General features: G+C 50.9%; 1 protein-coding gene across 5 annotated transcripts in view; it reads right to left on the reverse strand.

Annotated features, from left to right (window-relative positions):
- Nucleotides 1-27,249, reverse strand: part of GAS7 (growth arrest specific 7) — a 215,739-nt gene that overhangs the window by 106,580 nt on the left and 81,910 nt on the right. The window contains exon 1 of one of the 5 annotated variants that reach the window (XM_058703715.1): nt 11,040-11,168. The exons of 3 other annotated variants lie outside the window; for them this stretch is intronic. In XM_058703715.1, the coding sequence (XP_058559698.1) occupies nt 11,040-11,125 (86 nt within the window). In that variant the 5' untranslated portion in view covers nt 11,126-11,168. Of the gene's footprint in view, nt 1-11,039; nt 11,169-27,249 lie in introns of those variants that run through there. One more of the 5 variants, XM_058703717.1, reaches the window with a different exon arrangement.

The following is a 27,249-nucleotide window of genomic DNA, read 5'->3' on the forward strand; positions in this document are numbered from 1 at the left end:
CAAGGAGCTGGCGAGCCTGAGGACACACAGGGACAGGAGGCAAGAGACTGAGACAGATGCCACTGTAGAAGAAGGTGAGGACAGAGGACAGGGCTGTATGCAGTGGCTGGCCCAGGCCCACTCGGCCCACGGACGGCTCTTATGAGGTGCCTGCACTCAACGTGGGCGGGTCCGAGGTCCCTCTAACGGTTTCCATGTGTCCATCCCATAAAAGACTCCCAAGGTCAAGCAGACATTATCAGAAACGGCACCCACTTTAACAGGCTCCATCGAGACCCCAGAGATACTTTGCTCTATGTCTCCCAAACTCCAGCTCAACGTCCCCCTGGCCCAGATCTGCCTTCGCTATGTATCAGCTGTACTATTATTTACCCAGAGTTGTTTTTTTTTTTTAACCTGTCTTATAACGAGATTGACTTTAACCTGGTCCTAAGCCATCACATCCACGAAACATGGGATTTCACCCCCCCCCCCCATGACGTGCTTAAATAAACAGCAGTCGAGAACTGCCACCACAACAGGTCTATGATCCCCGTGCCTAGCCTTGGGGGTACAATGAGCCCACTTGGCGAAACACCGTCTCAGGCTACGTGTAAAATTACCATTTTTACAGCCGTGAGTTGGTTTATAGGAGTTCTTTTTTGAGACCTGGGAAGCCAAGTTTAAGTTCTCCGCTAACCCCAGGCCCACGAAGGCAGGAGAGAGGTCCCGAGTGTGTGCCCAAGTCACCGCTGGGAGGCCCAGGAGGACCGTCAAGGGAAAGGCAGAGAGGACATCCCGTTAAGGGCCACGTGACAGTGCTGTGGACACCTCTGTCACTTCCCTATTGAAGGAGGCAAGGAGGGGGAAAGAATGGGAAGGAAAAAATAAAACTTGCATAAGCTTCAAAAAAGGAAAGGGTGGGGGCGCTTGGATGGCCCAGTCGGTTAAGCGTCCAACTCTTGCTGTTGGCTCAGGTCTTGATCTCATGGTTTGTGAGTTCGAGCCCCACGTCGGGTTCTGCGCTGACAGTGTGGAGCCTGCTTGGGATTCTCTCTCTCTCTCTCTCTCTCTCTCTCTGCCCCTCCCCTGCTCAAGCTCTCTCTCTCTCTCTCAAAATAAATAAGCTTAAAAAATAAAAAAACAAAAAATAGTGGACAATCAGAATCAAAAAACAAACAGACAAACAAACAAAAAACCCAGAAACCTTGAGGACCATTAGGCCAGTGGAGCGAAAGGGGACAGTCTTACAACCCAGAGACTGGTTGCGGGAAAAGACCAGTATTTTATACCTCCTCTCTCTCTGTGTCTAATTTGAGATGTGGGACCTGCCCCCACCTGAGCACTGAGGCTGCCCAAGAACCTTTCTTCCCTCCCCACCATCCATTCCAGCTGCAGTGACTTCCAGAAAGCAGGTGAGCAGGGGGCTCGGGGGGGGGGGGGGGGGGTAACCATTCTGAAGGCGTGGATCCCACAGGCCAGGCCCAGTGAATTCACCGAGCAGCAGCACACAGGTCTGGAACCAGGGAAGCTATGCTCGCTCACGCACGCCGCTGCTTGGGAACCTCAGGGAGGCAGGCGGCCAACAGCAGGACACGGGGCGGCCCCCAGTTTGAAAGCCAGAACCGGGCCGCGAGATGCGCGTATCACCGAGAGTACGGGGACCTCAGAAGGGATTCAACCTTCCCCCGCGTGCACGCAGGGTCAAGGCCAACGACACATCACATGTACCGCGTCTGGTGGTTGTATGCAAAGTCAGCACAGATGTCACTTGTCAGAGACTGGAAAGGGGCACGGGAACGTGGGGAAAAGCGTGAGGAAGCACTGACCCAAGGGCTCGAGGAAGAGCACATCTCAGAAGGCAATTCAGAAGACAACACGGGGAAACTGCTAGAAAGCAGGCGGTCGTAACTCTCTTTGAAAGAGGAACAGAAAATCATAAATGGAAAAAGCCAGCCAAAATAGAAAGGATGACACAAGCAAGAGGAGAAGGGTAAGGATTATACCAAAATTGCTCACCTAAAGCCACATGAGTGCTTGTGGGCAAAAAAAGATTAAAAAAAAAAAAAGTTAAATCAATAAAGTGCAGGTTACACTGAAAAGAATATCCCCCAATGGCAAAGTTAAAGAAAAAAAAAAAAAAAAAGGGCAATGTACTAAGTGTAAGAGGCATTTCGTTAGAAAAGACCAGACCAGGGGCTCCTGGGTGGCTCTGTCGGTTGAGCATCCGACTTCGGCTCAGGTCATGATCTCACGGTCCATGAGTTCGAGCCCCGCGTCAGGCTCTGTGCCGACGGCTCAGAGCCTGGAGCCTGCTTCGGATTCTGTGTCTCCCTCTCTCTCTGACCCTCCCCCGCTCATGCTCGGTCTCTCTCTGTCAAAAATAAATAAACATTAAAAAAATTTAAAAAAAAAGACCAAATAGACTAAAATCAATAATCAAATGCACAAATAGCTAAAGATAATTTAAAACTTCTTTTCAATGTTTTATTTATTTTTGAGAGAGACAGAGACAGAGTGTGAGCAGAATCCGAAGCAGGCTCCAGGCTCTGACCTGTCAGCACAGAGCCCGACGCAGGGCTCGAACTCACGGACCGTGAGGTCATGACCTGAGCCAAACTCAATGCTCAACTGACTGAGCCACCCAGGCGCCCTGATCATTTTAAAAGTCATGCACACAAGGGGGCGCCTGGGTGGCTCAGTCAGTTAAGCGTCTGACTTTGGCTCAGGTCATGATCTCACAGTTCGTGAGTTCGAACTCCACGTCGGGCTCTGTGCCGACAGCTCGGAGCCTGGAGCCTGCTTCTGATTCTGTATCTCCCTCTCTCTCTGACCCTCCCCGGCCCATGCTCTGTCTCTATTTCTCTCAAAAATAAATAAACATTAATTTTTTTTTAAATAGGAGTTTTTTTTTGTTCCAAACATCTGAGCTCCAAGATGCACGTGTCCAGCCAGATCATATTAATATTTCACACGAAAGAGACAGAAAAGGTTCTCCAAGCATGCACCCCCCACACCCTCCAGGCACTGAGAGAGAAGTTATCATGAGGACGATGACGATGGGAAGTCACCGCATCGATGCACCTGTGAGGCCTCTCTTACTCAGTGCAGACCCCCAATTCAGAAATCAGGCGAACGGGTTTTCCGGCTCATGCCCAGTGTCTCCCTTGGCCCTCCTCCTCTGCTTTGTGCCCACCCTGGAACCGGGCTCCATATTTCTCCCGAGACATCCTGCAAGGCCAGCACAGATGAAGCCTCCCACTCCGTGTGGGGAGCACCGCTCACTGAGGCGGTCTTTTTCTGCCCAAGCACACACGCTGACCCTGGGGTGGGTACTGGAGCTTTGGAGGCATTGGCTGGAAGCATCACTGAACAGAGTCTCTGTCTCTCCTCCACCCAAGCACCCAAGCAACGCAGCACACGTAAAGCATCACAGTGGCCACTCTGTCTGCCAAGGAGCTAGAAGATATTTAAAACTCACGTTGAATGAACCAAGCCTCTCTCCTGCCCAGATCAGGAAAGACCCACAAGCCCCCTCCCTCCCCTGCCAATGAAGCACCCAGAAAATGTGGCCCCAGGTTATCTGTGGGTTGTGGGGTTCCTCTGGATGTTTTCATCGTATTTCTTTTATCACATGTAAAATGCTAATTTATTTTTCATTTTAAAATTTTTTAACATTTATTTTTGCAAGAGAGAGAGAGAGAGAGAGAGACAGAGTGAGAGTGGAGGAGGGGCCGAGAGAGAGGGAGACACAGAATCCAAACCAGGCTCCAGGCTCCAGGATGTCAGCACAGAGCCCGACGCAGGACCTGAACTCACGAACCGTGAGATCATGACCTGGGCCGAAGTTTGACGCTTAACCAACCGAGCCAGGCGGCCGTTTTTAATTTTAAAAGTAAAAACTGTTCCTTTTTTTTTTTAATGTTTGTTTGTTTGCTTGTTTGTTTAGAACACGTGTGAGTGGGGAAGGGGCAGAGAGAGAAGGACAGACAGAATTCCAAGCAGGCTCCACACTGTCTGCATAGAGCCTGGCATGGGGCTCGATCTCACAAACCGTGAGATCATGACCTGAGCTGAAGTCGGACACTTCACCGACTGAGCCACCCAGGCGCCCATAAATTTACTTTTACAATCAGGAAAACACTGCCTTCCCCCAAAATCGGCATGTACAATTCTAAAATATACCATATGATCCCAATTATGTAGACAAATATATACAGAAAAAAAAAAAAGAGGAATGAAAAGCATGCTGAATATTTTTTGTTTCTGCTTTTCCGTATTTTCCAAGTTTTCATAATGAGCAAATTGATTTTAACCCATTTTTTAAAAAAACCTTTATTCCATTATGAACTAACGTACGAATACAGCCTTATCTAAAATAGGTAGACAGTATTTGTTAATAAAATTCCCCCTTGATATATCCCTTCTCAGTTGCCATCCCTAAAATGTACACTATCAGATTAGGATTCATTGTACTACCTTTCAAATGCTAAAGAAACATGGGGGTGGGGTTATTTTTGAGAAAATGAATTAAGACAAACAGTAAAGAACTTTCTGAACCAATGCAAGGCTGACATGAAAATTAGAGGTGGAAGGGACCCCACCGATCATTTGAGCCCATGCTACCATTTTGCAGATTGGGAAACTGAGCCCAGAGACAGATGGGGATTGGATGCCAAGTCTCCCCCAGCCCAGTGCACAGGCCCCTCCTTCCTGCTCTCTGGCTGCCCTAAATCTTGATGCTGATGTTGCTGGCATGGTTAGAAGACTATTCTAGTCAGACAACACAGCAAGAGCCAGAGCCCCACCTAGGTCGGCTCCCAGGCTGACCCCAGCACTGCTCTGTGCAAGCCGACCTCTAAAGAGTCCAGCTGTCTGCTCTACCACGATAACTTCCCATCCCTTTGTGACCAGTGAGCCCCCTGTGAAGGGAGGGGGAACAGGGAGGAAACATCTGTGCACACAAGGGGAGTAGAGGGGAGTGAATAAAAGCACTTGATTTTCCCTTTGGCAAATCCTCTCCTGCCTATTTTTCCACTCATTGAAATGCAAAGCTCCATTCCCATGAAGGGGTCTGGAACATTCCAGAAACTTCTAGAAATCACAACCTCCCGCTCTGCAACAGGGATTCCCAAAACAAGGTGTGCATGGATGTGTTGGTGTGTAGGTGAGGATAAAAAGCAGACTCAACCCCCAGAAACCAGCCACAGGCATCCACTGGCTTGTCCCCAAACCCAGCATCTAACCGTCAGCCAGGCAGAGAGGAAGTCCCAGTATGTGCTCCATAGTTTCCAGCCATGTAACCACAGACAAGACACTTCACCTCTTTGAACCTCATGTTTTTCTTTTCTGCATGTAAAAATGGAAACACCACCATCTCCTTCACAGAATTCTTGTAAAGATCGGACGACCGAAACAACGGTTAGCAACTCCATAAATGTTGGCTTGGCCCCACACCTTCCCATCCCCGTTAAATCACCGAGCAACCTTTGAAGAAAGTCGTCAGCTGAGGTCCCCAGCGCTGAGTCACTCGCATGGCACTGACTGGGTTCTCCCCACAGCCTGGGCTGATCTGCGATGACACCTTCTCCCATTCCTGACACAGACCAAGCTCATCAAAAGAGCACGAGGAACAGTGTGTGAGATGAAATTACTACGCTCAGTAGACGCGATTAGAGTTTAGAGGACCACCAGGAAGGGGACAGAAAAACCCATGGAGCCCAGCCATGCTTGTCCACCAGAGCCGCGGGAAAAGCTGGCGACCCCAGCCAACCAGACCAAGAAACAAACACGGCCCTGGACGGGGTCTGCAAACCAGCCACACAAGTCCCCGGCAACCTTCCTGACGTGGCCTGAGAGTGTCTCCGCTGCCATGAGCAAAGACACCCCATAAGAACACCACCCCCCCCCCAACTTCAATCTCCAAAACACGGGACAGATGGGATGACAGGAAGGGCCAAGGGTCAGGTTTCTTTTTCCCACCACTCTACATCCCCAAAGTCGATCCCACCACCTGTAAGACCTTACCTTTCCCTTGTTCCTAGATGCCGAAGCGCGGTCGGGAACTTATACATATTGGTGCCTATTTGACCCTCACGAGAACGCTGGAGAGAGCTGTTCTTATTTTCCCCCTCCTGACTGAGTAAGCGGAGGTCTTCCCCAAGGTCCTACAGCTAACAAGACACAGAACCCAGAGTCCAAGAACAGCGCGATCCTCACTCCCCCCAGGTTCCTCCACAGTATGCAAGAATCCTCTATCCAAGAGCAGATACTCCAGAGGGAAGTTACAGTGAGGCTGTGACCAGCCACGACCCTAACTCTCAACTTCACATGGTGGAAGGTGGTGGCTGAATGCCCAAGGGGGTGGGGGGAGGGGCTCCTTTGCTAACCGGAGAGAGAGGCGCCAGGGGAGGGAAGGAAAACGTCAACATAAGCATCTCCACGGACAACAGCCCTGACCGTGGCCAGGGCAAAGAACATAAAGAAGCAGAGTCAGCCTGGAAGCTCAGCCTGGGTTCAAAGCTCCAGCCGGGATGGGGACCCACCCTGCTTTGCCTCACTTCCTGCCGTCCCCTGGGGATGCAGCCCCCTGACCCCAGCCCCACCTTCCCTCTCGTGTGAGCTGGTCCATTCCTACCTCCATGGCCGCCCTTCTTGGCATGGCTTATGCCGAGTGGTCCTCGCTCCCTGAGAACAAGAATGAGGTCCTACTCCCGTGTGTCCCCAGACACAGAAAACACACCCAATGAATACGTGTGGAATCAAAGGACTCCCCCCGAGTCTCCGAGGAGGATTTAACAGCGCACCCCCCTAGAAAGCTGGTGTCTTACCTTCCTGAGATTATCTGCGCACCAATTCAAGAGTAGGGAAAGAGAGGAAGACAAAAAGGTAAAGGCAGAGCCCATGTGTTTATCTATTCTACACCAGGAGACGACTTAGATACTGAAATGTTGTCGAGGGCCCCCACATCACAAATGAACCAGACAGGCTGGGGTCGGGGGGAGGGGAAGGGTCATCAATGGCTTGTCTGGGTCTCTGACACCAGCCTCTCAAGGGCCTAGGGTCCTCCAAATAAATACATTCAAAAAAGACACGCTCTCTCAGTCACTGAAATTGGCCACAGTGTAATTAAAGATTTCTTAGCCGGAGGGAAAGCGGACAGGGGCCAGATATGATCATCTATGAAAAGCAGTCTGAGCGATCGATGCCTGATGTGAAATGTATGCATGTGGTTGGCTCTTACTCATACTTTTTACAGAACGGGTATGTTATTTTCACCCAAGGACTCCCAGCCCATGAATGCTTGGCCACCTCTGATACACTTGAGCGCCCAAGCTGATCTCTCTCTCTCTCTCTCTCTCTCATCACTCAATCCACTGGCCTTGTCTGCTAGGGTCACACGCTGCTTCTCCCACAGGAACAGAACCCAGTGAACATCTTAATCGTTAGGACAGTCCAAGGCATTAAGGCTTATTCACCAATGTGCACCGAGGGGACCCACAGATGGAAGCAGTGAATTGCGGGTGGCTGGACAAAAAGGGATCAAGATTTGCTGAGATCCTAAAAACGGAAAAACTCCTACTGCCCTCACTCTGGAGTGGTGTGGGGTGAACTCCTTAACTCCTTCTGTTTGGCTAGGGATCCCCCCTTTCCTCCTCTCTTGGTCTTGAAAGGATGGAAAATGACAGTAACGGGTGTAAGCACTCCAACCACACCCTGAGCCTCAGATATGGAGAACATTCCCCCCAAAGACAGCAGAACACACAATTCTTCTCGAACACACATGGAACATATTCTGGGACAGATCAACTGTTACGCTCCAAAATAAGTCTCAATAAATTTCAGAAGACTGAAAGCCTATCAAGCCTCCTGCTCTGCCACAATGGTAGGAAACTAAAAATCCGCTACAAAAATGCAAGGAAATGAAACAACATGCCCCTGTATGACCTGTTTGTCATCAGACAGAGAAGAAAGCAAGTTAATGCCTGAAGACAAAAACAGAAATACAATACAAAAAAATCCATGGGATGCAGCAAAAGCAGTTCCAAAAGGGACATTCGTAGCAATACAGGCCTACCTCGATAAGCAAGAATAATCTCCAACAATCTAATTTTGCACCTGAAGGAACTAGACAAAGAACAAATGAAGCCTCACATTCACAGAAGGAAAGAAGTAATAAAGCTCAGGGCAGAAATAACAGACCTAGAGAGTATTATGCTAAGTGGAAGGAGTCAGACGGAGAAAAGACAAATAGCATCTCGTTTCAGTCATACGTGGAATCTAAAAAGCCAAAAACAAACAAACAAAAAAAGAACAAACAAAACAATATAAAAGCAAACTCATAGATACAGAAAACCCACTGATGTTGACCAGAGGGGAAGGGGGTTTGGGGTGGGCAAAAAGGGCGGCCGGCTCAGTGTGTGGTGATGAATGTTAACCAGACGCTGGGGGGAGGTGCTCACTCTGTAGTGCATACAGGTATCGACTTATGATGTCGTGCACCTAAAACCTGTATGATGTTATATCCCGATTTTACCTCCATTTTTAAAAATGAACAATAGCAACCATTTCATCATCGGTCACAGTGCTGGTGAGCAGCGGAGCCGGGTGGGAACTGCGGCACAGTGGAAAATCCACCCCTCGTCATCAGGGTGTTGACACCACGCCGGGGCTGCCGAGGCTTGGTGTCACCGAAGCTACTCATTTTTGGCAAGAGCAGCCGGGTATCTGAATTTCCAGTGTGAAATCTGGTGATTCGTCGACTTTGGCGAACCAACCCAACAATTCTAAAACGAAACCGTGGGCAAAAACAAAACAGAGCGACAAAACCTCCCACAGTCCTGAACTTGATTCTGCCCGTTGGCCACCAGGGCGTAGCTCCTCTCGTTAATTGCTGGGTATCTGCATAAGCGGCGGATTGAAGGGAGGGTTCTCTGGCTTTAAAGAATTGAGTACCACCGTCCTAGACTAAGAGTAGGAATTAACGCTTTCACCCTCTGCTAACCGTCCCTCTGCTGCCACCTGTTACCGCCAACACCCCCTGCTGGGTGCAGCTGGCCGCCAGTTTCCGGGGTTTCCAAGGGCTGCAAATGCGTGGCCAACTTCCTCTCGCCCCAGAGCTACACACCCCCACCCCCACCCCCAGCCTGGGTCCGACCTTCCTTGGAAGGGAAGCACAGGACAAGATTTCTGGGGCACGAGGGACTCTGAAAGTCTGTCCTGCTCTGTTTATGGGAAGGTGGCACCCCATCAGCTGATGAGAAGGTTTGGAAGGGGAGGAGAGGGGGTGGGGAAGAGAAAGAGCCTACGGAGTGAGGCACGTGCCACCAGTCGTGCACTGAGCAATCTGATAGATCAGAGATTTGGGGAACCCAGGAGAAAGTGAGCCGGGCACAGCCACCTTGCGGAGCACAGACGCTCATCCACGAGTCCAAAGGCAAGACGACACAGTTGCCCCCGTGAGCAGAGAGACTCCCCTTGGGGTGGCAAGACCGAGTCCTGGGGACCCGGCACCCTTGGGACACGGTCAATGCCCGGCAGGGAGGAAGGCTGGATCTGTCCTCGCGGAAGGAGTGAGCAACCCAAATCTGCAGGGCTCTGGAGCCTGGAAACATGTGTCCTGGGGCCCCCGGGGTGAATGCACGGTGATGGGGACAGTCACTGCAAGAATCACGGTGTCCTTCTCAATCTGGCCACAGGGAGCTCTCCTCCTGACCTCAGACTCTGGGAGAAGAGCTAGGATCTCCCCGTCCCCGGACCTCACACTTTCTCACCTACCCTGTGGCACGTGGCACCACAACAGCTTTCCGAAACACCATGCTTGCACGGGGCTCCCCCCGAGAGCTTAAGAGTCCTCCAAGTCTTTTGTTTTGGAGAACAGGGACCAAGTCTCTGGATTCAGTGACTTAAAATATGTGTCGAACGTGTGATGTCAAAGAAGAGGGGGCCCGAATGAGACTTTCTAATAACGATGCTGTGTTTTGCCACGAAACCCAATCTTCAGAGAAGTCCTCTGCTCTCTGCAGCACCCCCCGCCCACCTCCCTGCCATGGGGGTAACAGAGCTGTGCGGATGCCTCTCTTTTCCAAACAGCTCTGCGCCCAGATGCATCACACCCCCGTCGGGGCCCGAACACGGTCCCCGACAGGTTCACGCCGGCCGTGACCGTGACTTAACCGCAACAGAGCTGGGGAAGAGATCGCACACCCCCAGGGCCCGGGTGGGGAAATGAGAGAGGCTGGCACGACCGTCAGACCTGTGGCTGCATCCACGTGAATCTGAGTTTCCTCGACTGCCGCTTGCACGGACTTTCCAGAAGCCTGAGTGGGTTCAGGCGCCGTTATGTAATCCTGTGTTTGTTACATGCCCCACCCCCCGCGATTTACGCCACCCTCTCTGCACCCCCTGTAGCTCCGTTGTGTATACCCACGGCCGCCCTGACCCCACGGCAGGAATGTGCCCCCACACGGTACATGTGCGCCAGTCAGAAGATCCCCATGGACCTGGCTGCCGTCCCACTCTCTGCCTGACTGGCTGTGTGACATCTGGCAGCTCACAGCACCTCTCTGGGCTTCCCCCTCATCTAGAGCTGGAGGGAGCTGAACCTGCTGATTCCTGAAGCCCCTTCCGGGCCCCTGCTGAGGATTCTATCAGCGCCATCTGGAACGACTGCGCCCTGGCGAGGACTGGCCACACTCGAGAATTAAGAAAAAGCAAAACAGAGGCGGCAAAGAGCCCGGGCAGGGAGCCAAGGGGAGTTGAAGGCAACAGGAAAAACTTGCTTTCCACTGAGCTCACCCTCAGATACCACCCCGGCCCCAAAGTGGCTTGGTCTTTCCAGAGCCTTGGGTCCCCAAGCCACCCGGACTCTAGGAAGGCATGAGGACAGCAGTCAGGTGCGCAAACAGCAGACCCACCCTGGGTCGCTCCAAAGCAGCACCAAGCACCTGCCCACGGAGGCTCTCCAGCGCTGGCTTTTCTCCCCCAGGTGTGGCGGGCCACCTGGCTCTCACGGGGCTCCAGTGAGCACTTCGAGCACCTGCCCGGGGGTTCCCACTCACCTCAGCCCCACAGCCCTTCCTCTTGCAAAGCGGACACGCTGGTCATTTTCTGCCACCGTCTCCACATCCGCTGCTTCCTGTGGCATCAGCTAATTCACTGTGCAAAGCAGCATTTATATATAGAAAGTTGCAGCCACGCAGGTTAGCATTAAAATAGAGACTTGGCGTTGCCGTGGCAACCAAACAAATGATATTCAAAATGAAAGAGAAGTATTCTGCAATCGGGAAAGCATGTCCACAGCCTTCCAGGGCAGCTGCGCCCTGTCCCCTCGAGGGCGGGTGGGACGGCCTCCCGAGAAAGGACCTTCCCATTAAGTCACCCGCTCTGGTTTCGGCAGTGACCACGACCCCCGCTCTGCACAAGCTCCTTCCTAAAGCCGGCTCCTGCCTGGAGCAGACCCGAGGCCAAGGCACCCAGGGAGTATGATGATCTTGACCAGGTACATCGATTTGCAAAAGCTCTACTCCTCAAGCACCGAGGGGAAGCAACTTGTGGCCACGGTGCCATCAGCAAGGACGCTTCTGGAGACAAAAGTGGCTTCTGCCCCAGGCCGGCCATGCCCGCCACAAGCTCATTGCGGTGGGGCGCTTCATCCCCTCGGAGCCTCAGCGCCGGGGGCAGAGGGATATGGAGAAGCGGCCCAGTGCTTTCTGCCTCTGTGATGCTAAGATGTGCGCCTTTCCTCTGTCATCTCTTCTTTCTACTTCCGTCTTGTTTCCCTAGTCCCGGGGCACAAGCCTGGCTCGGCTGCACGGGCCCTGGATGTTGCTGGAGCTCCAATCACATACGGAAGCCCCAGCTTCCCAGCTCCTGCTCAGCACAGCCTTCAAAGCAAAAGATCTGAATCCAAGAAGCCACCAAGAGGCTGGGGGGCCTTGGACTCCGAGCCTGCCTGAGATTCCTTCACACATTTTCAAATCAGGCATGATCTCGGGGCGCCCGGGTGGCTCAGTCGGTTAAGCGTCCGGCTTCGGCTCAGGTCATCATCCCACGGTTTGTGAGTTCAAACCTCGCGTCGGGCTCTGTGCTGACAGCTCGGAGCCTGGAGCCTGCTTCGGATTCTGTGTCTCCTCTCTCTCCCTCTGTGCCTCCCCTGCTCACGCTCGCTCTCTCTCTCTCTCTCTCTCTAAAATAAACATTAGTAGGGGCGCCTGGGTGGCGCAGTCGGTTGAGCGTCCGACTTCAGCCAGGTCATGATCTCGCGGTCCGTGAGTTCGAGCCCCGCGTCGGGCTCTGGGCTGATGGCTCGGAGCCTGGAGCCTGTTTCCGATTCTGTGTCTCCCTCTCTCTCTGCCCCTCCCCCGTTCATGCTCTGTCTCTCTCTGTCCCAAAAATAAATAAAAAACGGTGAAAAAAAAATTTTTTAAACATTAGTAAAAATTTTAAAAATAATTAATTTAATTTAATTATGAATGATCTAGAAAGACTACAAATAAAAAGAATGACAACCCCAAGTGCCAGCAAGGACACAGAGCGGCTGGAACTCCAACACACCAGTGTGGGAATGCAAAATGGCACCCCGCCCCTCTGGACAGTCGTGTGGCCGTTTCCTATAAAGTTAAAACCGGCACCCACCATACGAGCCAGCCATCCCGCTCTCAGGTACGGAAACCCAGAGGCCATCAACAGGGAATGATGAACCGCCACGGTACATCCATACGATGCGTCGCTGCTCCCAATACAAAGGAACCAACTACTGATCCGTGCAGTGACCTGGATGATGTCACAGGTGTCTGTTAAGAAGTCAGTCTCAAGAGGTTACATACCGTACGATCCTGTTTACATGACATACTCAAAAAGAAAAGCTATAGGCCTGGATGGCTCATGAGGGGTTGGGGGGGATGGGGTATGAGAGCATAGGGAGAGCACAAGGGAGGTTCTTGGGGGGGACGAATTATTCTATATCTTGGGTAAGAGTGTGATTACATGAATCCATATATATGTAGAACTATACCCCTCAAAAACAATTTTACTTATTTATGTATTTATTGTTTGTTTGTTTATTTTTGATAGAGAAAGAGAGCACGCGAGCGGGGGAGGGAGAGGAGCAGAGAGAGAGGAAGACACAGAATCTGAAGCAGGCTCCAGGCTCTGAACCATCAGCACAGGGCCCAACATGGGGCTCGAACACATGAACCACCCAGATCGTGACCTGAGCTGAAGTCGGACGCTTAACCGCCTGAGCCACCCGGGCGCCCCTAGATCATGCCTGATTTGAAAATGTGTGAAGGAATCTCAGGCAGGCTCAGAGTTGTCCAAGCCCCCAAAATACCCAACACCCCCAAAATAGTCAATTTTACTGCATAACAACTGAAAAAAAAATTGCTGCTTTCACCTTGGGGGAAAAAAAATCCCAGAAGATGACAGTCTCTTCGCAGCAGTGTTCAGATCAAACGTGGGGTCCCCATGCACGAACCATAGGATCCTAAGAACCGTTCGTTATCAGTTCCAATTTTCGTTACAAAGACCCTCTTCTTGTCCTAGAACAACGGTTCTCAACCTCAGACCAGCCACGTCAGCATCACCTGGGAATTTGTCAAGAAGTATAAACCCTCGGGTCTCATCCTAGCCCTCCTGAGTCAGAAACTCCAGGGGGTAGGGGTCCTGTTGCCCATTTTAACAAGCCCTCCTGCTGAAAGATTCTAACGCATGCTGAAATTTGGGAACCCCAGCCTCTATATACCGGTTAGGTCCAGCGAGGCCAGCCCAACCCGAATGGTCTGACCTGCGTCCCTTCAATATCAAAACACCGTAGAAACAGACAATGTCTTTCTCCACATCCTATTTGCTTCAGGACTTTTCCTTCTTGTAATTTCTTTTCTGACTTCTGCTTTTGGTCTGCCCCCCAAGCACCTGCAAGGGAGACGTAAGGGGCCACAGCTCCATGTGACCACCTGAAGCGGCAGGTAACACGGAACCACCTGCTGTTTCTTCCCGGTGGGAGAAAGAGTGGCTGTTACCGTGGCCGTGCAAATCCACTCCTCCCTTCTCACCCGGCCCAGCTCCCGGGCCAGGACCAGAACCGACCTTGCCAGCCTCCTTCCCACTCAGTTCCTGGAGCGCTTCGCAAATCAAAGGGGACCTCGTGGTCGTCCCGATGAACCCTGGAAAGGCACCACTTCCTACTTAGGCCAGAACAACAACTTCAAAGCCGCTTTTTCTGGGTTTCTGGCTCCAAAGCCACACAGAGATGACGGATCACAAAGAAGAAATCAGAACCATATGAATGTCATATTCAGCAAAATAAACAGAATCATAGCATCAGGGTTGGGGCCAGGGGGCTGCATGTCTGGCCCAGAGCCCGGGCTTGGTGGCCCCTAGCGTGGGCCGGGCTCCCCCCGGCCTCTCCTCCCCGCCCACGACTCCCACACACAGAGCCAAAGGCGCCCAGCGTGCCGTCCCTCCTCGCCGAGGCCCCCGCTAGCAATGCTGCTTTGCCTGACATTTCAATGTTTTATGGAGTTTTTATATTCTCTTTTATGGTTTTCAGCTCAGCTTCTTTTCTAGTTCTGTCCAAATATGCACAAGCACCAACATGAGCGTTGTGCCATTAATGGCAGTGTGACAGCTCCAGGAGCCTCTGGTGGGGGGGCGGGGGAGGTTGGGGGGTGAGTGGGGAGAGCGGCCATGGCACCCACTCCCTTTTTATACCACTGGTTTCCCCCAGGGCTGATCCTGCTGGGCGTCCTCACTGCCAACCTGATTCTCATTGCAGAACAGAGAAACCCTCTCCTCTCACTGCGTCTAGGGAAACAATATGGCGCTCCACAGAGCCAGCGTTTCTGAACCAGGGGGATTCCGGAGACTCTTCCTCATTGTCACATTGGGGGTGGGAGAGGCGGGCGGTGTGCCAGTTTCCTACCGCCACTGAAACAAGTAACCACAGACCTTGTGGCTCAAGACCACACAAATTGATTATCTGAGAGTTCTAGATTTATTATCTAGAGCTCAGAGATGGATCTCACTGGGCTAAAACCAAGGCGTCCCTTTGGCTCTGTTCCTTGTGGAGGATCCAGGGAAGAACACGTTCTCTGGTCTTTGTCAGCTTCTAGAGGTGGCGTGCACTCCTCGGTGGCTGGCCCCTTGCTCCAACTTCAAAGCCAGCAATGGTCTGTCCAGGCCTCTCTGGTTCTCTCTCCCTCTGCTCCCTTCCTCTTCCACTTATAAGGACATTTCAGATTATATTGGGCCCGCTTGGATAATGCCGACATCTGATCTACCTCAATTCCCTCTCGCCATATAACTACATATTCACGGGTTGCAGGGACTAAGACGTGGGCATCTTGGATGTGTGTGCATGGGGGTGGGGGCAGTCAAGATTATGCTTACCACAGGGAGCTCCAGGCATCTAATAAGAGAAAGGAAGGGATCCTGTTAAACAGCCTACCATGCAAAAGACCATTCACCCACAACAAAGAATGATCTGCCCCAAATGTCAATTGTGCCGAGGTTGAGAAACCCTGGGACAGCCTAACGCTGACTGGGCCTTAGCCGGTCCCAGGGATGCTGACTCAAGTCTATTCCCACAGAGAGGTCAACTATAGGGTTTTTGGGGATCACAGGGAAGCTGTGACCCACAATTAAGGAGGAATGTTTTTATCATTCTATTAAATACTTTAATGTAGAGTCTGTAACTATTCCAGAATCATCCTCAAATGCTTCTCATTTGATATACAGAAAATACAGACTCTAAAAACACATAACGTGCATCTTGCTTCCGGAAGGCACATAGACACAGTGGATACAGATGATCTGAATCCCTTTATGCGAAGAGATTAAGAGGTACGAACCTCCATTTATAAAATAAATAAGTCACGGGGATATAAAGTATGGCCCAGGGAAAATAGTCACTAATACTGTAATAATGGCGTGTGGTGGCAAATCCGATGCAGCCAACGTTTTGTAATGTATAAAAATATCAAACGCACCTGAAACACAGTAATGTGTGCTGGGTAGAAATCAATAAAAAAATTAATAAACTTCTTTATGTGACTAACTTCAAATAACACGGCTAATTCTGCTTTGCTGATGGGCTGCCTTTTGGTCTCAGAAATTGCTGAACTGGGGTGTTGGGTGGGGGGATGGGCTAAATGGGGGACGGGCATTAAGGAGGAGGGCACTTCTTGGGATGAGCACTGGGCGTCATAGGCTAAGTGATGAATCGCTAAATTCTACTCCTGAGATAGATACATACTACTGTTTTCAGGAGAATACTCCTGCGAAAAAAAAGAATACTAAAATAAAATAAAATAAAATAAAATAAATAAAATAAGATAAAATAAATAAAATATAAAATATAAATAAAATAAAATAAAATAAAATAAAATAAAATATTAAATAAATAAAATAAAAATAAATAAAATAAAAATAAAATACTAAAATAAAACATAAAATAAAAATAAAATATAAAATAAAAATAAAATAATAAAATAAAATATAAAATAAAAATAAAATAAATAAAATACAAAATATAAATAAAATAAAATATAAAATAAAATAAAATAATAAAATAAAATATAAAGTAAATAAAAATAAAATAAATAAAATGAAATAAAATAAAAATAAAATAAATAAAATAAAATATAAAATAAAATAAAAATAAATAAAATAATAAAATAAAATATAAAAATAAATAATATATAAAATAAAATAAAATAAAATAATAAAATAAAATAAATAAATAAAATATAAAATAAAATAAAATATAAAATAAAAATAAGACAAAATAAGATATAAAATAAAATAAAAATATGGGGCGCCTGGGTGGCGCAGTCGGTTGGGCGTCTGACTTCAGCCAGGTCACGATCTCGCGGTCTGTGAGTTCGAGCCCCGCGTCGGGCTCTGGGCTGACGGCTCAGAGCCTGGAGCCTGTTTCCGATTCTGTGTCTCCCTCTCTCTCTGCCCCTCCCCCATTCATGCTCTGTCTCTCTCTGTCCCAAAAATAAATAAAAAACGTTGAAAAAAAAAATTTTTTTTTAATTAAAAAAAAAAATAAAAAAAATAAAAATAAATAAAATACTAAAATAAAAGATAAAATAAAAATAAAATAAAATATAAAATAAAAATAAAATATAAAATAAAAATAAAATAAAATAAGATATAAAATAAAATATAAATAAAATAAAAAATAAAATAAAATAAAATAAAATTGCTGAATTAGCAAGCCAGCACCACTCACATCCCCATACTCTTCCTTCTGCCAGAAGAACTGACCCACCAGTAGCTGGTGAGAATTCCCAATGACCCTGCAGACCTCAGTCCCCACACCAAATGCCCTCTTGAGCCCCAGACTCCTGCAGGTCCCTAGGACAGTCCTGCACTCTCGGGGTGAGGCCTGCAGACAGCAGAGGGCTGTCCCCTGCTTCCCTGAGGATGGTTCCCCAGGAAGGGTACCCTCCCCCTAACCCCAAGGTCCAGTCTGCCGGCTGAGTTTCCCAGGGGGTATCCAGAAGGGGCGGCAGAGAGTGACTCTGGTGGTTTCACAGGGATTTCCCTGCAGGGACAGGTAGGCAGGGCCTCCTTTTGTCTGACAAAAGGATTCCCCCTCTCCCCCCGCCCCCTGCCATCAAAGTGAGGAGCAGAGGCTTGGAAGCACCTGGCATGATTATATGTGCACCCACGTGTGTCCCTGTGCCCTATACCCCAGGCGAGCCCCTGCTATCCCGCCCTCTCTGCTTGACACAGCAAAGTACTTATTTAACTCCTCAACTGCAACCATCCAGATTCTCTGCCAAAGCCACATCCCTGCCCCAAAGCAGGGAAGCAATGCCCTCGTGAAGCCCTGATAACCATGTCTAAGATACTTCAGGCCCGGGGACCACCTCATCGAAATGTCACCCACAGAGCACACGGATCTGTTCAATCGTCCGTCCAGCCAATGCTCGCTGCTGCCCGTTTACAACGCGCTGCATAACTTTCACGATCTGGAAGACAGAAGGCCTTGCCCACAGGGAGCTCAAATCCAAAGTGGGAAGAATGACCCTGCTGTGAGCACTGACGTGCATTATCTCATTTAATATCCACGCCAACATAGAAGGCGGGTAATCTGAAATCGTCTCTATTTTCAGATCATCGCGAGCACAGCAGGAAGCTCTTATGTGACGCTTAGCACGGGCCTGACTGTTCTCATCCGTTTACACACGTTCGAGCTTCACTCTGCCCCGTGAGGTTGGTTCTGTAATTATACCCATTTTACAGGGGAGGAAACTGAGGTTCAAACTGTTGGCAGCGTGCCCCGGGTGTGTGCAGGCATTCATAGGCTTGTGAATGGCACGCAGCGCCAGGCTCGGCCAAATGCCTCTTTGAGGACACCCAGCCCCGGGTTCCCACTTTGGACGGGCAGCCAGGGGCGGAGGAAGGGCTTTCTGTCCTGGAGCCATAGCAGTCTCTTTGTCGCTCAGACCCCAGTGAGTCACCTCCCTCCAGAGATATCGCCAAAGAGAGCCCCGCTGTAGTGTGGGGCCGGAGGGGCTCAGCCTCACTCCCTTTTTTCACTTCTCAAACACACCTTTTGCCAGAGCCCAGGTAGTCATGTAAATGCCAACAGAAGTCCAAAGATGCTTGGATAATGGGATTTTCAAATACACCAGAGCTTCTCGGCCCTCTCACTCAACCTCCACACGCTGGGAGCCCGCTTTGTAAGCCGTGGGGTCTGAGAGTCTGGCTTCCATGCTTGGGATTCTTGTGGCAGAGGCCGGGGCACAAGGAGAGCCTCGATGGCGTGGTCTGGCATTTCTAAGCCCGCCATGGCCGATCCGGTGGCCTAGAAACCGCGTGGGCCCCAAAGGCGTCCTGCCAGGCTCGAGAACCACAGCCAGGAGTGGATATTATGTCATTTGGAAAACGGGTCTTCGCAGATGTAATTAAGGGCTTTGAGGTGACGAGGGTATAGCCTACAGTATCCAGCTGTGCCCTAAATGCAATCCCCAGGGTCTTTCTAGGAAAGAGGCCGAGAGAGATTTTATTACACGCGGAAGAGAAGGAGTCTGGGGGCGCCTGGGGGGGCTCAGTCGGTTGGGTATCCGACTTTAACTAGGTCATAATCTCACGGTTCACAAGTCAAGCCCCACATCAGGTTCTGTGCTGACAGCTCAGAGCCTGGAGCCTGCTTCAGATTCTGTGTCTCTCTGTCTCTGCCCCTTCCCCACTCGCACTCTCTCTCTCTTTCTCTGTCTCTCAAAAATAAATAAATGTTAAAAAAAAAAAAGAGGAGTCTGATCAGGGAAGCAGGGGTCAGAGTCAGACAGCCACAAGCGAAAGGTGTCAGCCCATAAGTCACCCCAAAGAGAATGGAGCAGCGGGGAGAAAGTCCTCCCCTCCCCGCTCTGACCACAACCCCAAAAGAGGCTGGCGCGGGAAGTGCTTTGTCGGGACACGTGCACAACGCAGGGCAGACAGCTCTAGGGACACACAGGGACCAAAACCAGAGTCAGAAGCTTCCGCTGTGGTCTGCAGACCCGGATCGTGAAGCAACGCGGCAACACGGAGGTTCCCCAAAGCCCAGCCATTCCCAGAACGCATGCAGCACCCAAGACAATCCCTTTGGTGGCTGCAAGACCTGTCAGGTGTTTTGAGAGGCTCATTTTCAAATGGGCCTTAAGGCCTCAAGGTCTGTCAGGAAAAGTCAGGTACGAGGACACGAAGCCTACAGTTCCTTCTTCCCCAAGGGTCACTACCCGACGCCAGCCGGGATCAGCGGGCCACGCCCCCTCTCCGTCCCCAGTTTCTGCCTCCACGGGCTGCACCCAGCTCGCCAGGCTTCTGGCCTGACCTCAGAGAGAGAAAATACCAGCGAAGAGGCCGTTTATCTGGCCCGATTCCAAAATCAGGAGGCTGCTCGGGAGAGAGGGGCGGAGGCTCTCTCGTGGGCAGGTCATAATCTGGGAAGTGGGGGCAGAACACACAGATGTCTGAGGTTTGCCATTTCTCGAAAACGGGGACTAGGTTCCGGATTCCCACCTCCCCCCATCGCGACCCAACACCTCACAGCCCCCGGGTCCGGCCCAGCCAGGACTCTGGGGAGCCACCCAGTCAGACGGCCCTACTCAGAGGCCACCGGTAGGGTGTCCCCGGGCAGCAGGCCAGAGAACAGAATCTCCCAGGGGTCTGTGCTCAGCAGCATCGTTCTTACAGAGCTGGGCTCAGAGTCCGGGGCCAAGAACCAGAACAGAAAACCGGCCTACGCAGGGGGGGCAGGTTGTGGGAAGACAAACACACTCAGCCACGTGGTGCAGCCCAGCCCGTCCGAGTACGTTGTCAGAGACCAGGAGCTGATGTATAAAAACGAGGCAATTTCCCACGAACACCTCAAAGTTTCAGGCGTGTCCTGAAAAATCAAGAAGGCCGTATACGAAAGTCGTCTCTGACAGTATGAAGGGAATTGGGGCCGCCTTCTCCGCCATTGTCTGACGTGGTGGCTTTCAACCCTGGCTGCCCGTGGGAATCATCTGGGACCCAGACCCAGTCAACAGAGCTCTGGGAGATGGCCGTCTTACAAGCTCGCCAGGCGATTCTAACGGGCAGCTAATAAAGGCTCCGATGTCTCCACCTGCTCTCTCAGCACCGTTACCTGCCTGGCCCAACAGTTTGTTCAGGCAAGGTTCAGAAAAAAGGAAAGGCTGGAGTCGTATTAACACAGAGCTGGCAAAAAAAAAAAAATTTTGAAAATGGGGGGGGCACCTGGGGGGCTCAGTCGGTTGAGCGTCCGACTTCGGCTCAGGTCACGATCTCACGGTCCGTGGGTTCGAGCCCCGCGTCGGGCTCTGTGCCGACAGCTCGGAGCCTGAAGCCTGCTGCGGATTCTGTGTCTCCCTCTCTCTCTGCCCTTCCCCTGCTCATGCTCTGTCTCTGTCTCTCAAAAATAAATAAATGCAAAAAAATAAAAAATAAATAAAATAAAACACAGAGCTGGCACGCAGACCCCCACCAGCGGCCCCTGCATTAACTACAGTCCATTCCACGGCAGCTACGCCGGAGGTGATGAGCCCCATCCCGTAGGCCTGTGTCACCTCTGCCCATCTCAGAGAAAGCAAAGGGACAAAGGACTGCGCTGAGGTCCGGGAGTGTGCCGGAGAAGCATGCAGCCAGGCTTCCCCTGCCCGAGGTCTAGGGACAGTCCTGAAGACATTCCAATTCCAGACTGTCCTGCTGTGTAAAAGGATCCTGTGGCTGTAAAACCCTGGAGCCAGACCACACCCACAGAAAAAACTCCAGGGTCTGTCACTTACTGATAGAAGATCTTTATATCCACAAGCCTCCCAGACTCCAATGCACAGGAGTTGATATGAACACAGGGGAGGAAGAGGACAGACCGCTTGCCTGCACCATTTCCAAGACGTGACGGGACAAGCGGGGGAAAGAGACCCGAAGCCCCGATGGCGCCCATGGTCTGTCTGGCCCCAGGATCAGTGCATTAGTGGCTTATCTGCGATTTGGGGCATTGCCCACTGGGTTTGTGCATTTCTCTAAAAGCAGAGAGACTAAAAAAGAAGAAAAAGGTGGGTGTGAGGACGTCATTGTCCCTGGCCCGTGTCGTGCTTCTGAAGAGAGGGGAGTGAGGGCTGCCTGTCTTGCCCAGGGCGGACAGCACGACAGAAACCAGAACCCGAGGACGAGAGGGACAGGCGGGCGGAGGCTCGCAGGAATGAGGCAAGGAAATGGGATTTTGATTGCACAGATAAAGTGTGACGGTACTGGAGAACAGTGACAAGTGACATGTGAATCATCAAGATGAGAGCTTCCCAGGAGGCGACGTGTCTGAACAAGCCATGTGGCTCCACTTGAGAAACGAGAAAACCGAGGAAGAGTGTGATCGCCGTGCAGGGAGCTCGGCAAACTCCTTCCATCCCAGGCCCCCCACCTCCACCCCGCCCTGCACAGAGCTGGAGTCGCACAGTATGAGGCCAAGGGGTACCCCTCCCTGCACCGGCAGGGGCTTGGAGCCCTCACGTTCACTAGTAACAGCCCCGGAAGTTAGAATAATTTCCATCTGAGCCTATTCTCCAAGTACAGGGCCACTGTGCTGTCCCCAAGCATCCAGGCAGGGTATCAGCGTAGGTAATAACCTGAAGCCCTGCTCCATAAAGCACGGTCCACAGGGTTTGTCAGAAATGCAGCATCCGGGCCCCGCCCCAGAACTCCTGCATCAGAATCTGTGCCCTCACAAATGCCCCCAGCCCCCCATGAATCGTGAGTGTGTTAATGTTTGAGAAGCACTCAGGCCACCTCACCCCCTGTACGAGAGGTCCCCGGGGCCCCCCTCGTACCCACCAAGCACATAACAGCTACACACACAGTAGAGGAATTTAATGGTGGCTTCAGTGGCTTTCCCCCCCGCCCCCCCATCAAATTCAAGGCTGTAGCTCCTTCCTCAGTCCCTAACTCACGGATCAACCAAGGCAAGCACAGATTAAAATGTCCCTAGAGCCACAGAACCTGCTAGAGTGGCTCTGTCTGCAGGGTGTGTTTGCTCACCACACTCATCCAAACTTACTAGGTACATTCTGTATGCCAGGCACTCAGAATGAGCAGATGAGTGGCCCAGAAGCCAGAAGAGTCTGCTTCCCGTGAGACAGAGAGAGAAAGAGAGAGACGGCAGACAGGCGGTCACGGTGCAGGGGCCTGTGTGTGGAGCACTAAGGAGAAACACCCAAAGGTCATCGCCATGACGTGCTTTCTCTTTAGCACACTCTTCTCTTTGCTGTTTTGGTTGGCTTCCTCCCGTCTTGCTTTCTACCAGGTTGATTGCATTTTACTTTTTTTTTTTTTTTTAATGTTTCTTTAGTTTTGAAAGACAGAGCGACAGAGCACGAGCAGGGGAGGGGCAGAGAGAGAGGGAGACACAGAATCGGAAGCAGGCTCCAGGCTCAGCTGCCAGTACAGAGCCCGACGCGGGGCTTGAACTCACGGGTCGTGAGATCACGACCTGAGCAGAAGTTGGACGCGCAAATGATTGAGCCACCCAGGCGCCCCTGAATGCATTTTCTTTATTCTCCCTCCCGCCCCTGAACGCTTGGCAATTCTGGTCTATTTATATACTACTTGGGTGACTTAGGCAGTTATACAGACATTTTTAACATGTACTCTCAACTCCCAAGCACAAAGATAATCGATAGCTCTTTTCTCCTTCTGAATAATACAAAAACCCTGGGACGCAGTCACTTTGATCTCCCCCCTTCTACCTTTCGGGTGTTGGGAGCATGAATCACTAAGGTCCTATTTTCCCCACAAGTCTTGGCACTGACCGGTCATTTGCTACCTCTCATCACTGAAAAACTAAAAATTCTCCAGAAAAACTAAAAATTCCAAATTGACTCAAGAGGAAACAGAAAACCTAGATAGATCTATAACCTTCAAAGGAATCAATTCAGTGGCCTAAACTCTACCTTAAAAAGCTACAACACATCTCTGTGGTTCTGCGACAAGTTTTCTCAAACCTTGAAAGAAAAGACATTAATCTTATATAAATCTCTTCCAGAAACAGAGAGAAAAAACACTCAGTTCCTCTTACACTACCTTGTACTGACCTTCAAAGAAAACAATGAAAGACTTAAAAGCCTACCTCCTAACCTCACAGAGCATAACTGTAAAAATCCTAAACAAACATTATTTAATCTCAGGAAGAGAGGGATATTAAAACATCAAAAAAACTCATTAGTTAAACACACCACATTAAAAGAAAAATATAATTTAGATGCAGAAAAAGCATCTGACCATTAAAACTCCTCACAAACTAGGACCACAAAGAAAATTTTCTGATAAATTGTAACTATCAAAAAATTACAATAGGGGTACCTGGGTGACTCAGTCAGTTAAAGCCTCCGACTTCAGCTCAGGTCATGATCTCACAGCTTGTGGGTTCGAGCCCCGTGTCGGGCTCTGTGCTGACAGCTCAGAGCCTGGAGCCCGCTTCTGATTCTGTGTCTCCCACTCATTCTGTTCCTCTCCCACTTGCATTCTGTCTGTCTGTCTCCCTCTCTGTCTCTCTCTCTCAAAAACAAAGAATTCTTAAAATTGTTTTAATTTTTAAAAAATAAAAACTTTTAGAGGAGTTTTAGACTACTTTAGGACCTCAGCATAAGAAAAGTTTTCTATAAGACCTAAAAAGCACAATTCACGGAAGTAACAGTTTTGCCGTTTCTCATAAAGTCACACATCACTCGCCATATAAGCAGGCACCTTCACGCCTAAGTATTCACTCAAGAAGAGAGGAAAGCACATCTGAGAGGCTCGAACACAAACGTTCACAGCGGAATTAATCATTACAGCTCAATTCTGGGAACAACCCAAATGCCCATCAATTGACAAATGAAGCAAATTATGGTATATCCAGCGAATGGAATTCTACTAGGAAATCCCAAGGCGCGAACCACTGATACAAAAATATGGGTAAATCTCAGCTATTACCCTGTGCAAAAGAAGCCAGATTCCAGGGTGACCCGAGGAGATGAGGGAGGACAGGAGAGAAACGGCCTGCACATGGACAAGAGAGAACATTCTGGAAAGATGCCCTGTGCTTTGGCAGTCACATGACTGTTTACATTTGTCAAGTCACTGACCTGTACAGGTAACATGGGTAAATTCTTCTTGACCGCAAATTACCGCTCAGTAAAGCTGATTTAAAACTACGCGTGGTAGACGGGTTTGTTAGAATCTCCGTAATTTTCTGTGGACAAATTTCATGCAAAATGGACTGAATCTGAGGAAACTTTGGTTATTGACTACACATACCAGTTTGCAGGTTTCAGGGGGAGAATAAGGGCTACAAAGCCCAGTAACGCTCATTCGTATTTCCTCCCTGTCATCAGAGAAGTCCTATCAGAAACCACAGGGTCCGGGGGCACCCGGGGGGCTCCGTCGGTTAAGCGTCCGACTCTTGACTTGGGCTCAGGTCGTGATCTCACGACTGTCAGCTCTGTACTGACAGTACAGAGCCTATTTGGGATTCTCTCTCTCCCTCTCCCTCTCTCTCTCAAAAATAAACAAACACTAAAAAACCAAAAGGAACAAGAAACCACGGGGTCCAGTGAGGTCACCACCCATCTGGACAGCGCCCCACTTCGTGTAGGGAGTTCTCTCCCCGCCCCCCGACGCACCGGGCGCTTTTTCTGCAAGACTGGGAATCCCGGGACCAGCTCGTCCGCTCCAAATCCGAAGGGGTCTTTCACGGGACACAGGTGCATGTGGCCCATGCTCACCGCCAGACTCTGGGCCGACCCCCTGAGACATGGGTGGGCTTCATCCGTCACCACCAAGCACACCCGACCACGCTAACTTCTGCTCTGACACCGTGCCCGCCACCCCTTCCTGCAGGGCCTCCAACAAGCAAGCACCTCGGTGTCTGTCGGGTGTTCAGGCTCCCCCAGCCCCCTGCCCACTCTGCGAGCCGCAGCATCTCTCCCATGGCTTCCCCTTTGCTTCTCATGTCAGCCACAATCCGTTTCTGGCGTCTGCGACCCAAGAACACCCAAGCGGCGCAAGGTGGACGGGGCGTGCGGCCCAGAGTTCTGCATTCCGGACAACCGTCCCTGGGTGTGCCAGCCTCCTAGCCGACTTCACAGGATGTCCCAGCGCCGATCCCCAGAGGCCCCTGGGCTGTTGAGACACAGAAGAGACAGAACGAAAGCGAACGCGGAGCGATGTGCCAAGCTCTCTGACACACTTCCGTCTCGTCCTCCTGCAGCCTGGTAAGGTAGGGACTGCCCCAATTTCCCTAGGAGGACACGGAGGAGGAAGAAAAACATTTTCCCAAGGCTACGGAGCTCATGAATGACGACAGAAACCTGAGCCACATCTGTCCAACTTTAAAGCCTCGCCCTTGTCACCTCGTCACAGGGCCGCACCTCAAGAAAGCATTCGGTCGAGTACAACCCCGTCACTGGGGCTTCAGACGAGGCATCAGAGGTGTGGCTAGATGGTGACTGAACCCACAGAGCAGCGAGGGGTGTCCGCTGCACCCGGGGGACCAGGGCGCCCACCAGGAGGGAGCGACAGCGGATGGGGGACACGGGGGGGGGGGGGGGGGGGGGGGGGAGGAGGAAGAGGCGCACTGCAGCCCGAGGGAAAGCAGAGTGCCCGGGGGAGCGGTGTGGGAGATGTCCACATCCCAGAGGAGTGGCAGTGAATTCTTTCTGCTTGGAGATGAATCGGTGTTCACGTCCCCATGGCAACGGAGCATGCTCACCGTTGTCCCTACCTGCAACTGAGTGAATCACACTTTTGGCATTGCACTAGCCCGGTCCAAAGTCATTAGCTAATCAGCCTGGAATGTGTGCACTCTGGCACTGACACTATCTGGGAGGGAGGCAGGGTCTCCGTGGGTCCCTGCAAGGCTGGGAGAGCAGCGATCCTGTCTCTTCCGCCTTGGCACAAAATTTACACTACCCGGAACGGCCCCTGCTACGAAACCATCGTGAGGAACCTGGGCTCGTCCCAGGCTCTGGACACGGGCGGAGGGGATGGCGACCGAGTCTGAGCAAAAGCGGAGGGCAGGGAATTAAACGTGACAGGAAAAGGGATGCACGTGGGTTGCAGAGGCTGTTGGAACCCACACAAATCGCTGGCAGGTTAAGTGTTCTGACTTCACACCAAAGCTTGTGAATACATCCTGAAGGGTGGAGTGTGGATGAAAACAATCCTGAGAGATCCTGCTGTGCGGACCGGGCATCACCCCCAGCTGGACTCAGGCTCCGTCACACAGAACCGTAGAGAGGGCAAAAAGGAGACTTCTGGGACACTGTGTGGCCACTCGTTCCTGGGAATAACACATCAGGGCTAGCCATGTCACCGTCAGAGGACAAAGGTTGACCTCTGGTTGATCCGAGGAGCACGGATGCCAGAGAGACCCCAGCGAGAGGAAGATCCACGAGACTACACTGGACCACCAGACGTGGCTTCCAAGCTCCTGGATGAGTTCCACAGAGGACCTCCGCGGGGCACCAGCAGGTACCGGCTAAGGGCCCATAAATCCCAGCGGTTACGCAAAACATTACCTTTTTTTTCCTCTAAGCAAATGGGAAACCTGTGTTCCCACTGAGTTCCCACTTAGTTTCTTGAGAGTTGATCCCAAGGCTCGGGTGTGCCTGGGGAAAACCCAAAAGGGAAAACCCATCAGAGAAGGAGAGTCCAGGGGATGGAGATATGCCACCTGCCCAGGGTTCCGAGCGAGCTCAGCCTGGCGTCCCCAAGAGGGCTGTGCACGCAAACTACCCC

The sequence above is a fragment of the Neofelis nebulosa genome, chromosome 16 (assembly GCF_028018385.1).
Source record: "Neofelis nebulosa isolate mNeoNeb1 chromosome 16, mNeoNeb1.pri, whole genome shotgun sequence".
NCBI classification, from domain to species: Eukaryota; Metazoa; Chordata; class Mammalia; order Carnivora; family Felidae; genus Neofelis; species Neofelis nebulosa.